General features: G+C 42.1%; 1 protein-coding gene across 1 annotated transcript in view; it reads right to left on the reverse strand.

Moving 5' to 3' along the window:
• Window positions 1–374: 374 nt before the first annotated feature.
• spred1 (sprouty related EVH1 domain containing 1) overlaps window positions 375–13,964 on the reverse strand; it is a 33,124-nt gene continuing 19,534 nt past the window's right edge. The window contains 4 exon segments of the mRNA XM_018663447.2: window positions 375–5,411; window positions 5,413–5,727; window positions 5,910–6,065; window positions 11,535–11,581. Coding sequence (XP_018518963.1) covers window positions 5,028–5,411; window positions 5,413–5,727; window positions 5,910–6,065; window positions 11,535–11,581 — 902 coding nt within the window. The 3' untranslated portion in view covers window positions 375–5,027.

Genomic DNA, 13,964 nt, shown 5'->3' on the forward strand with positions numbered 1-13,964 from the left:
CGTCCTCAGATCTACCAAGCAGGCATCTTAACAACCAGTCTTAACACTTTTACTCATTCTGATTAGAATTAGTCGTCTGGATTCATGTATATAGTCTGTCTTTGACATAAATGCAGAGGGAACATTAGAGTCCTGATAGTTGAACTTCAAGTATTTACAAAAGAGGAGGTAACATACATGGTACTTTAGTCTTCTCCTAATCAGCATTATGCGTTTGGCTGGTCCTCTGTCTCTTTCTGTCTCTCACAGATAAACAATATTGTGTCTGATCTGTCGTGACGACTGCTGCGTTTGTTTGCGCTGGAATTTCCGATCTCCACTGTACAAGCAGATGTAAACTGGATTTAGAGAAACACAATGAAGTCTACACAACAAAAGATTAAAACTCACCATTTTATTATGATAATGTTATTTGATATGTCAAATTACAAGTGTATGATGTAACATAAAAACAGTTACAAACATATGTATGCATATTTACATTATATATTTATGAAAAGTAACGAGCTACATCTGTATGAAGAAAATACAACTATGACATGAGTTATTGGGACTATAAATTTTACATCATATACTTGGTATTCTCGAACCATGATAAGAAATACCTAGACGTGTAGAAACCAATAGAACCAGAACGAGAGATGTTAAATTGTAAGATGGAAACTAGGATGGACGTGAGGCACTTTTTTGAGGTTGTCAGGATGTGAAAGCCAATGGCACTAAGAAAAAAAAAGATGCACAGGAAAGAAATATGCACAAAGAGAGAGTGGAAAAAAAGAAAAAGAAAGAAAACAGGCAGTGTTTACAGAATAGTTAAGAGTAGTACCATTTATACTGCAAGTTTCAAAACACAAATGTCTTCCACTATTTAGAACTAATCACATAAATGTTACATCAAGCGCTGTAAGATGAAAAAAAAAGCTTACATATAGTATCATCAGTGCACCAAAGCATCGGAGAATTGAAACATAACCACTCAACTGCTGTGAAAAGTAACCTTTTTAAAACGATACACTGAAGAGAAACAGGTTTATATAGCTTTTTTCTTTTTTAATCTACACAATGTCAAGAATGTACACTTGTATGCATTCCCAAAGATATGCACAATTTCCAAGATTGAAAGAGGATAAAAGACTAGCAGCAAAGTGGTTAAAACTGAAGTCTTATATAATGCAGGTCAAAAAAAATATATATATTAAAGCGGACAGACAAATGTTGCATATATAATACAGTACATGACAGGAAGTTGCACTGTGCTGGTTAATGCAGAATGAGAAGTGTTATTTCAGCATTCTCTACACTTTGTATAAATGCACGTCCTACATTTTGCTTCTCAGCCAGCAAGTTTTAATCAGGTTCATCAAACCTTGGTTCAGCTTGCAATAATGCAGGGCAATCCAATTACAATGGGAGAATATGACAACCAACCAAACATTTGGTTACACACCAACCCCGCACACACGCACACGCACACACAATATGCACACTCGTGGGCACACTAGAACGCACATATATATATATAGTAACACTCGCGCACCCACACACATGCACAAGTGTCCACTTCATCACACAGAGCAATCAAACATTTAAAAATTCGCCGTCATGGTTATATGCTGTTGGAGAATTAGGGTTTAACAGTCGTTCATAGCTGATTTTCTCTGTCAACACAATAAAATTAGTGATTGTATCTAGCAGCTTTATATGTATGTATGCAAATATATATATTTATATATCAAACTTTTGAAACAAGTGGACTGCCACTACTGTACCGTGTTAGCACTATCCTTCCTTCTACCGTACAAAACTAGAGAGAAACTCTATTAGAAGCTCAATAGTCATTTCCATCACAACGCCCTCTACTTTTCAATGTGAAATAATACTAAAAGGTGACCTATGTACATAATGCTGTCAATTGAAGCTACAGTATATGCTGACAGCAACGATAAATACAGCTCTATCTTTAAAATTTCAAAAACATAACAAAACAAAAAAGCTGGGATTATTATCAGTACTTAAATATAGTGTTAAGTATTTACAGGTGTTTGGAGTTTGGTACCAGGGATTGGTTGTCTACCTATATAGCATTAAAGTGTCCTGTCCCGTCACTGACTCAGTCTGCAGAGAGGTCAATGTGTTTCCCACGTTAGAAAGTTTGCATAGAAAGTAAAGGGAGCGTTGGTTGGGAGTGGAATTAGGAAAATAAATGTTTCCCCTGCCACTTCATTATTTTTAAACTAGGAGTGACAGGAGGTGAGAAGAGATGCATATCTGTTAGCAACAGCACATGGACGTTGTACCAAATCTGCTGTTAAATACTGAGGTGTATCACAATTAGCACTAATTTCAAACGTGCCGATGTCTTAGTTAGGGATAATAATTAAGTTATTGCAGCCAGACGTCCAAACTGAACCGTTATTCCTGTAAGGGAATTTGTTCTAATCTAAGTGTTGTTTGGAATAATTTCAGAATGTTTTGTGAGCCAGACATGTTCAATTTATAGTTTGTCTTTTCTTTTGGGTGGGAAATCAGTTTCAAACACAGCTCGACTCTGGTTTACAGTCTGCCTCGCCCCTGTTTGCCAAAGGATCCTGAATAGATTTAGGTCTATCTGCTGTCTTGTCGAGAATTACGTACGAAGATCAAACAATAGGAAATGAGGCTACAGTCAGCAGCTGGTTAGCTTAGCTTAGCATAAAGACTGGAAATGGGGGGGGGGGGGGGACAGCTAGCCTGGCTCTGCCCAGAGCTAACAAATCAACCTACACCTTTGAAGCTCACAAATTAACATATCATTATATTATATTATATTATGTTATATCATGTTTGTTTGCATAAACCAAGTGTAAAAATGGGAAGTTGCAGTTTTATAGGGGTATATCATTATCTATAATTTATGCACTTTGAGTTTTGTATGAATTAAACACAATACAAGACATAACAGTGTTATTTTGTGAGCTTTAGAAGTCCCAGGAGATTTTGTTACCTTTGGACAGAGCTAGGCTATTGGTTTCCCTACTTCAAGTTTTATGCTAAGCTAAGCTAACTGGCTGCTAGCTTCAGTTTCATATAAAGCAGACACACAGGTATGACAGTGGTATTGATTTTCTCATCTAACTCTCAGCAAGAAAGCATATAAGTGAATTTCTCAAAATTACAAATGATTCCTTTGAGCCAACAGTCAAAGACCAGGATGTTTTGGGAAACAGGATGCTGGTCAGTACTGTTAAGAGTCAAAGCCTTAATCACATAGTCAGTGGTGACGTTACATGACATCAGATCACCAGTGCCTATAAGGACCTATGCGCACACACACACACACACACACACACACACACACACACACACACACACACACACACACATACATAACATCTGTGTGTTTTTGTGGGGTTTTTTTTGTTTGTTTTGTTTTTTGTTTTTTTTTTGCTTTTTTTTAAAACATCGCTAAGATACTCAGCATTCCTGAAACAATGCATTCATTCATTCATTCAGGGCCTGTTAAATGAAGACACACAGAAGGAGTGGACTAACTTCTAAAGAACAACATACTACATTTACACAAAATATGGGGAAGGTGTAAAAGAAAACAAAACAGAAAAACTGACTCATGGGACAAACATGGAAATTTGAAGAAGGTGCTGCAACCAAAGCTTGGAGAGCAGTGCTTTCAGGAGGGGTTCCCCCCATGCCAAATTGGATGTTAAATAAGTAAAAATTTATGTACAGACTACTTCCAAAATCCGAGGGTTTCTCAATCAAAGAATAGCCTAATTTAAGTGCCTCATCATTTAACCAAGGAGTACAATAACCCCTGTACTCACCAAAACAAAACTTGCTGGTTGAGCAACATTTCAGCCTTTGTTTCAAAAATAATTAAAATGAGCAGGAAAATAACAATGAAGAAACAAAACAACAATTTCACTACAGCAGTAAATAGCTGGACTAAAAGTGAGATTCACTGGAGTAAATGAAATTGTCATGTATCCGTTTCAATTTAAATGGTTCAAGAGGTTCTAATGCTATTTTATGTGATGTGGAAAAACTATTTTTGGGGGAACTCAGCATGGTAAAGTCAATACCATTTTTTCCCTTCTAATCATGGAATCGATCCCTTTATTTTGGAATGCAATCAAATGGTCTAAATCACCTTGGGAAGCCAAGGTAATCATTTTAACATCTTCTCAATGAATGTCAAAAGCCAAGCTGTACCTTCAGAAACAAGCTGTCACCTTTTTGATTTTTTTCAACATTTGATGGAAAGGAAAACAAAGAAATCAATTGGCCATACATCCACCACAGCAACATGTCTCAAATGTTAAAATTACACTAAATATGGTGGTTAATGTACCACGAGAATTTGAGAGGGTTACCTTAACTCGGTTGGGGGGGCATTTATAGTGCACTTCTCTCTGTCTAGTAATTACATTTTCAGCAAATGCTTAAGCCATGAAGGAAAGGCCACTGTTACCCAACTGCAAATTCACAAAAAAGCAAGAACATATCCCTTTTAGCATACTCAAACAGCAAGTATTTTTCTGAACGCAGAATAGTTTTGTTTTCTTTTTTTGTCATTATGTTGTCACTCTCTGTACAAAAGACAATTTTCCTTCATAAAGTTACACATTACTTGTAGTAGAGTTCTGACATTTGTGGCCTGGCTTTGTCAATGCATGAGTGTGAATGTGAGAGAGAGGTGTGTGTGTTTGTGTGAGTGTGTGTGTACTGGTGTGTTTAGTAACATCTCCAAGTCTATTAATCTTGACGTTTTCTCCTCCTCTTCACCTTGGATTAAGCTCCTGAACTTAGCTTGATGCTCAGAGCCCCCACAAAGCATATGGTTTGTCCTCCACTGCTGCTTGTCGGCGACAAACACAAACTGAAATCTCCAAAAGCCCTCAGAGCTGGGGATCAACAACATCACCCCGTCTGAGAAGGGAATGAAAAAAGGATGCCGGCTTTTAATTTTCCGCTTTTATCCACTTCCTGTGTTAGCTAGCTTTGAGGGTGTCCCAGAGTCCGGCATCGGGTCACCCCGCGGCCTTGTGCTTGCCCCCACAGCAGCGGCAGGCCTCGCCACAGTGGTGGCAGGCACGCAGGGGCAGGTAGCAGCACATGCAGGGCGCGATGAAGGAAAGTGCCACCAGGGCCAGCCAGCGTAGGCAGAACTGCTCGTCAGATGTGTCACACGAGCAGGGGTCTGAGAAGTCGCCCTCGGAGTCGGACATGCAGTGGTACAACATGCTCTCGGCACACAGCATGCAGCTGACTTTGTAGATGCACTGCTTGATTGGGTCGGGGGCGTCTTGGCACTGCCCCCGCCAGTTGTCTTCGTGGTTGAACATCTCCCGACAGTAGATGCAGCGCGAGCGCTCACCGTCCTCTCGTCGCCGACGGCCCTTCTTGGACTTCAAGCAGGGGCGAAGGCTGAGTCTTGATGGCTGTGTCCTTACCCAGACCCAGCCCCATACCTGTTCCAATTCCCATACCAGGGCCAGAGTGGGAGTCCCCACCAGGGCCATCGGGGAAAAGGTACTCGCACTTCTTACTGTCCAGTTTGTGGAAGGCGGTGGGGAAGTCCAGGTCCTCGCGGTCAGCCTCCTGTTTCCACATGACAGGATGGCGGTAATCCTCGTAGCCGCGGATGAGCACGTCTTTGCGTGGGTTGATGCGAACAATCTCCTCTTCGTCCATGTGAAAACTGACATGACGAGTCGACTTAAAGGGGACCTTCAAAATAAGAGGGGAAAAAAAGAGATATTGACATTTAGATTACTTCATTCTTCATTTAAATTTATTTCACCTAACGTTGCTCTGATAACACCACAGTTTTATATCAAACATATCATTTTTTGAGGAGCCTATTTTTCAAATCTTGAAGATGTGATAGGTTGCATGGAGGAGAGGCAGACCTGTGGAGGCAGGTAGCGGCGGTTGCTGGAGGGGAACTCGTCGAAGGGCTGGGCGCGGACATAGCAGCCCCTGAATGGCTCGGTGGACACAACATTGTTCAGGGGAGAGAATGGCTCTTTCATTGGGGTACAGATGGAGGGAGGCTCATCACACACCTGGAGAAACACAGAAGAAAATTCAAGTCAGGTCCGGTAAGTTTGATGGTTGAATTGTAGGAATGCATTTGAAGAAAAACACATTTCCCCACATAAGAATGCGCATCAAACAAAATACATGTGCTGACATAACACCTGTCATTCACAAATTTTGATACCATAACACTGTCAAAAGCACTACTGGTCAAGCAGTTCAGCTTTCAAGACCACAACAGTTTTGACTCGGGGTGTGTAGGCTGTGTGTGTTCCACTCGTAACCACCAGGGGGCATCCTGCGCCCACGCTCGGCCAAATGGCTGTGCTGTGTGGTGATGACTCAAGGCCCTTCTGTTGAGAACTCAGAGTTCCCATCAGCCTTGCATGTGTTCCCACAAACATTTTAACTGATGCAAAATCTACAAACACAGGCCTAAAAAAAGGAGGCTCTTGAAACATGCAAAGAAAAAAAAATTAGAGAAATGTTGGAAACGAGAAAAGCGAATGTGAACATTCCTTTCACCTCACGCCAAACAATCTCATAATTACAAGAGGGAAACTCACTGTTGACATCAATCAGGGAGAGATGTCTATATATAACATCTTGTGAATGCCACAGATGGCATCCAATACAACAAAAATATTTCTACACATCCACAGACATAAAATAAATAGCTATAGATCCAACAGAAACAGTCTGATACTTGCTCATGGCAACAAAATTAAAAGCGATGGCTATTTCATGAGTCATGCGTGCAGAGGTGATGAGAGATGGGGGAGGATAGTCGGTTATTACATCAAGAGCCTTGTGATGATATTTTATGTCCAGCATTATTTCAACACAGCCATCTGCACAACTTCCAGCATGTTCACACACCAAACGTCACATCACATATGCAAATGACATGAAAATGAGGAGAATTAGGGTTGATCAAATTCAAAAAATAAAACTTGAGTTGTGTCATCTCTATCAATACTGCCTTTATTGATAAAAGTCTTGAAAATGAGCCCAAAAAAACCCCTGCAAAATGCAGGTCTTCAAGGTTATTCCTTGCTTCAAGTCGCACACTGGACACACGCTGAGGTATCTTCACACGTACAACCATATGATCCAACTGCATTCAAGCCTTGTAACACACTGGCTAGCTGTCCCTCTTTTCCCACACTCACCCCGACCTCATCAAGGCAGGGTTAGTCCTCCTCTCTTCTCCTTCTCCCACCCTCTCTCTATCGCTCTCTCTGCTCTGCATGTGGAGGAGGCTGCTGGCTCTGGTTAGTCAGTGCCGTGTGTAAAGTAGCCCACGCCAGTGCTTTAACGCACAGCGGAAATCTGGTTTGCTCCCAGCTGCTGCTACAGTAATTACTGTCCTGTGGTTGCTAAGAGATGCTTCCTTTGACTTATTTTTTTCCCTCTCTTTCTCTTCTTTTTTTCCCTCGCTCTCCTCCACTTGCTCCCCCCTCACCCCCCACCTCTAGACTGCTAACACATGGTGTGTGTATGGATGTGTGTGTGTGTGTGTGTGTGTGTGTGTGTGTGACTTTGCTCCCTCTTTGCCTCCAAACATACCAAGTGGTGTAACACACATCCACAGCGTCTGCAAGGGAATGTGAGGAATAGGAGACAGTGGAGGGAGAGAAGAGAAAGAACAGAACAGGAAAAAATGAGTTTGTGTTGTATGCATGTGTGTGTGTGTGTGTGTGTGTGTGTGTGTGTGTGTGTGTGTGTGTGTGTGTGTGTATGTGTGAGAGAGAGAGAGAGAAAGGGAGAAAGAGAGCAAGAGGCCAAAGAGTCTGCTGAGGGAATGTCATAAACCAGCTCCAGCTGGAGAAATGCAGCACAGAACTTAAAAAGCCAGATGACAGCTGTGTGTGTATGTGAGAGAAAGAGAGAAAGGAGTGAGGGGGGGAGAGGTGGGGGGCGAAATGGGAAACAGACTTGGGCTTCCTTTTAAAGCGCTTGCCTAAGCCCCACCATTCAAAGGCATGCGTGGGGGCCAATCTGGAGCTGATCTGACCCTAGAGATGTGGCTGGGTGAGGGAGGAGAGGAGAGCAGGAGATGGGAGGGATGGAGTGGGGGAGGAGGGGAAGGGGAGCCCAGGGCAACCTGGCTCCGAACCAACATCAGGGATCCGTGCACTTCCGCCCTCAAAGGCACAGGGGCTCAGGACAGGGAAGGCTGGGGTCGGCCCACACGCTGAAAACCCAATCAGCGCACTAGCTCTCTGCATTAGACAGAGAGAGAAAAGGGGAGGAATAGATGATGTGCATGTTCAAAGGTATATGTCTGTGAACAGACGTGTTTGGCGCACTGGGCTCAAATAAGGCAAATCATGAGTACCACTTCTCTCGTTACCTTACAGTACAGCCAAGTTACAGCCTGTTTCCCACATATCCCTAGAAATAATGGGAAATTCATGTATTTCCTTTTTTGCTAAAAGTGAGATGAGGAGATCAATAGCACTATTCTGCCAATATGCTAAATATGAAGTCATAGTCATCAGCCGGATGGTTTAGCTTAGCATAAAGACTGCAAACACGGGGAAACAGCTAGCCAGACTCTGTCCAAAGGTTACAAAATCCACCTACCAGCACCTCTAATAGTCACTAATTAACATATAATATCTTGTCAGTTTAATCTGTTGTAAAACTGAACTGTAAAAAGGACAATTTGTGGATTTACGGCAGGTTAGGTGCAAACCAGATCCAGGGTGTTGCTTCATATTTAACAGACATAGATGAGACTTGTATCAGTCCTCTTATCTAACTTTCAAGGTTAATGAGCACATTTCCCAAAATGCCAAACTGTTCCTTTAAACCACCCCTGTTTACTGATGGCAAGGTGCTATATGGAGCCCTGTTGATCCACACCAAACCAGTCACAAAGTTTTGCGATAGTTTCTGCTCTATGACTGAGGCTGTGGAAGTCAACTGGCCAACAAAACCTCTGTGTACTGAACTGATAAGAGTTAAGTTCCTGTCAGTGCTAAATTAGATGCGGATGTTTTCCTGTGGCATTCAAAAAAAAAAAAAAAACACACACACACACACACACACACACACACACACACCACACACACACACACACACATTTTACTTTGTACCAGCGGAAGGACTGTGATGGTACAGCATAATTCCTGGCAGTGGGTCATCACAGCTGAGTAGGGATTTGAGCAACCACATTTTTTTTAATGGGTTAAATATGTTGCATGTGCATATATAGTGTGTGTTGTGTTGTGTGTGTTTCTGAGTGAGAGGAAGAATGTGGTGAGTTTGTGAAGGGCATACAAGTGGGTGCTGAGCCTCAGTGGGCAGGATGTGGGTGGAGAAGGCCATCTCAAACGCATGTGCACTGACACATACGCACCACACACATGCATGGATGAGTGTGCTTACACACACAAGTGAAATGCTTGTAACAATGCAAGGCTATCATGAATTCTGGCAAATTTTTTAGATTTTCTTTAGAGATGTCTGAAACTAATCAAGGAACTAAACAAGGCCTAATGGTTACCTCCCATGCTGATGTTACACTGTCTCTGTTCTCAACAAAATCACAGCTACTCAGAACAGATCTACTGCCTCTAAATGGAACCATTAATAATACAAACTGAAGGTCTGTGTATGTTTTTATTTATCCAGCCTATATATGCTCTAGAGATCATATTCAATCAGGTTATGTGTATGAAAAGTAGTGTGAATTTATTTTGGAGCATAAAGCAACACAGTTAGTGCCACACCATGTTGAGTGGTGGTATTTGCTAGTTCTCTGGCTGCAGCACTTGCCACTGGTTCACTTCTCTTTCTCTGTAGCCCAGGTCTCAGACCGCAACATTCGGATGCCAAATCACCATGGTGACACCCTCAGTGGCTCACTCACTGAACCTTGTGAACAACCCTTTCTACCCCGTACCCCCCACCGCACACAACCGTGCACCCCCCACCCCTGCTGCCTAGCAACAGTGGTGCCATTGGATTTCCTGTATGTTCAGGCTGATTCCTTAAAGAGGAACTTCGCCACAGGAACAGGAACGCAGCTCTCCCTCCTTCACTGCACTTGTACTCCACATCATAAGGGGCGTCAGACACTGGGGCAGGTCAAAGGTGATGATGACAAGTCACTGGTAAATGCAATGAACTCAGAGCTCAAAACTAAGTCAGTGGAGGTGCAGTGTGGTGTCACAAATATGACCATAGGGTCAACTTGTTGAACTGCTGGGACATTTTCAATAACCAGAGTCAGCAAAAACTACAAACAAAATGCACTGCGATGCAATAGTCTTCCAATAAATACCTGTAAAGGCTACTATTTTAGCTGATTGCACTCAAATCTATGACATGATCTGAAGTTGTACTTTTGTGCGCAACACAAACCAGTCTGAAAAATGACCAGGTTTGAATCAACACCTTTTTGACACAGCGTCAACAGTGATAACTTATAAGTCTCACAAAGACAGCACCTTTTGAAAGACTATTTTGTGTATTGGATTGCATTACAGTGTGCAGAGCTCTCTGTCTTTCTTGTCACTCAGTGTAAGTGTGCATTTACAAGAAGTGCCCTCCCTCCTACTAATGTGTCTTTTCACCTACTTTGCAATCAGAAGTAGAACAGGTGACTGACGCTCCTGTAACAAGCCTGATATCTAAAACAAATGAACATGGGTGTGTAGACTTGAGCTACATATGCACTGCCTTTCTCTTTTAAAGAGAACACTGCACTCTTAACCACACATGTCGACAGCCAATATAGTGCCAGCGTGCCAAGTATATACAATTCTTAACATAATGCACCGTAACAGTTCTCAAACTGTCAACAAAAGGAGGCCCAACACATGAGGAAAACACTTTCAGACTGGATAACATTGAAATCGCAAAGAATTTTCACCAAGCTGCCTACAACCAGCTCCCGAGGCAATAGTTATTACATTGGCATCTATTGTAACAAGAGTGACAGGTACCAAGTTAGATTGATAGAGACAGCTAAGCTTGCTCTAGCACATTCGCTGGCCAACACCCAGCTTCACCTCAGGGTCTGGTTGGCACTGGTTAAACACCTGTAAATCTCTAAGAACAACTGTTAGAAAACAAAGGCAGGTGTCAGCGCCTGGCTGAGACATATCAGGCCTCAAACATATGACTCAGGTTCTAGCTATGACCTGCCTCCTATTAATTGGTGAGGGAGAGTTGGGTAATAAATCTAACTTTATAAAACCCAACAGTAGGTGTACTTTAACACTTTAATTCTCACTCCAGAGCACATAGATACTTGATCAATTTTTTTTATTCAATTAGGCTTTTTGTGAATGTAATTCTGCTCTGTAGAGCATCTTCTCACAAAAAACTCTACAATAAATTTGACCTAAGTCAAACAGAGAAAACTAGATTCCACAAAAGTCAGAAAGATAAACATGCACTCATGCATGTGCACGCACACGCACACACACACACACACAATTTTCTTCATACTAAAACCTCTCAGCTTTGATTTCACTCACTGATAGTCCATCCTCGGGAGTATCCCCATCCCCAAACGACCGACAACCTGGAAAAGAGAGGGAGGAACAAAGAGGAAAAAAGTTTAGATGCTTGGCCTAATCATTTTATACACTCAGACAAACATCAGCATTGTTACAGTTAAATAAGTGACTAAAAGCTTAGATAAGTTAAGTATTAACAGCACACGGCCTATGTAACACCACTGTCTATTTCAATTAAAACCTCCTCACACAGTCAATTGCAGACATGTAGCATCATGTTTTTGTACCTGTATAATGGCACGTACACATAGCACTATTTTTAGTGTCTTAGCTAAATTTGATTGACAAATAGACCTGGTTTTGGACCACTAGGGGGCAAAAACTCAGTGAAAGCCAGTGAAAACTGTGTACAAGATTCTAAATTACAGTGTTTCACTTCCTGGTACAAATGCACACAACCAACAAGATATTTTCATTTTAATCCTTCACTGAGTTACTAGTAATTTATACTATATTTATCAAAACTACTTCACTATCAATAGATGACATCTCTTCTACAAAGCATGTTTGCATGTTGAGACAATAGACAGACAACGCTGACTTTTGTCAGGGCAGAATAGACCAAGACTTCTGCTTTCCTCTCGCTGTGCGTAATGGGGAAATGAAAGCTGCTTTGTGTCAGTGGGGCACACAGAAGTTAATGAAATATGCATGCCCAGAATAATGTAACCCCGACCTCGGCTAAAAGGCCATGTGCCATTTCCGCATCCAAAAACACCTCGTCTGCTGATGCTGGAGTCAGAGCTTATGTTTCAGGTATCAGGCTGACCATGTTACAGCTTTTCATTACCACAGAGAATTAAACTGGTTCTGTGGATGTTGTAATATGAGGCCAGGGGCTAATGTTACTGATATATATATATATTTTTTTTAACACAAAATACTGGTTTTGTCAAACCCATTTCTATTGGTAAAGCAAGGTGGAATTTTTGTCACATTAAGACCTCCAATTGTTGAATAGATAAGGCTGCTGTCCAATATTGTAGAACTGTCCTGAATGAAAAAATACTGAAGTAATGTTGACAATGTACTGCTTTTCATTTTAACTGTTAACATGTGATGCTCTGTGTTTGCAAATAAGATGTGTTATTTTGCTAGTAGAGCATGAGATTATCCAGTCCAGCAAAGGAGGTTTGGATCTAATGTTTGATGTAGAGTAGAAACTAGTGCTTTCAAGGTTTCAAGGTTTTCAAAGAAAAATGTTTATAACACATGTTGGGTTAGGTCAGGTCAATAAAATGTGTGTTACAACTGTCTGTTACCTTATTAAAGATTAAAATCAAGTGCATTATCATAACACATGTACTGATATTCAGACTAGTGTTGCATTTTTACACACTATGTCTGATGAAAACAAACCCAGAGCTTGATTTCAAGCAGCAGTAGCAGCAGCCAACATATTCATGATAACAGAAAACACTGTTAAAGAATTTTAATAGAAGAGAAAATGGTTGAGGCTAGGGGTCTTGGCAGCGTTGAAGAAAACAGGGATTGAACCATTTCCACTGGGATGAAGGGGAAACTGTTTGTACCTGGGGCATCAAGAGGTTCTTTTTAAAAAACTTAGGTTCGCTTAATTAGGATCACTGAGGCCTCATTTGAAGCACTGAGGCATCAGTCAGCCTGTCTGCGTTCGGGGAGAGAATACAGCAATACATGGCACTGCTGTCTCTGCCACAGAGAGGACAGAAAAATTCACTGGGCTTGTGTTAGACACAGTCTGTCCATCAGTCTGTCTGTCTGTCTCTGAATCACATGGAGAATGGTGTTTGTTGTGTGTGTGAGAGAGAGTGTGTATGTGTGTGTTCGCATTTCTCCACTACTGAGAGAAAGAGGCTTCCTGCAGCACGACTCTGGCAGTGTTGGGCCGCGAAGCTGCCTGTGCCATGTGCCCGGCATTGCCATGGCAACAGAGGACTGCAAGACTGATACACACAGACGCGCGCGCACATACACACAGGCAAAAACATATTCACTCTCCCTCTCTCTCTCTCTCTCTCTCTCTCGCTGCCTCTTCGCTCCCCCACGCACATTCACGCAGCAGTCCAGCAGCAGAACGATGCAACAGGAATACAGAAGAACCTGCCTGCCTATGCTGAGGAGAGGCATTACACAACACTGGCAGAATACAGAGGATGCCAGGAGAGAGGGAAGAACAGGAGGAGGAGAGGACAGCAAGGGAAAGAGACAGAGAAAGAGAAGGGGAGGGAGGGAGGGTGAGAGAGAGAGAGAGAGAGAGAGAGAGAGAGGGATAAAGAAGTGCAGGCTCTGGGGAGACGAAGCTCACCATCACCTGCTGTAGCTGACATTCACAGGAAAGAGTTGAAGCATTTACTAGCAAGACAGAAACTGAACAGCCTCTGGGTGAGGTGAGGGGAATGTGTTTTT

This window comes from Lates calcarifer, linkage group LG19 (genome assembly GCF_001640805.2).
Source record: "Lates calcarifer isolate ASB-BC8 linkage group LG19, TLL_Latcal_v3, whole genome shotgun sequence".
In the NCBI taxonomy this organism is placed as follows: Eukaryota; Metazoa; Chordata; class Actinopteri; family Centropomidae; genus Lates; species Lates calcarifer.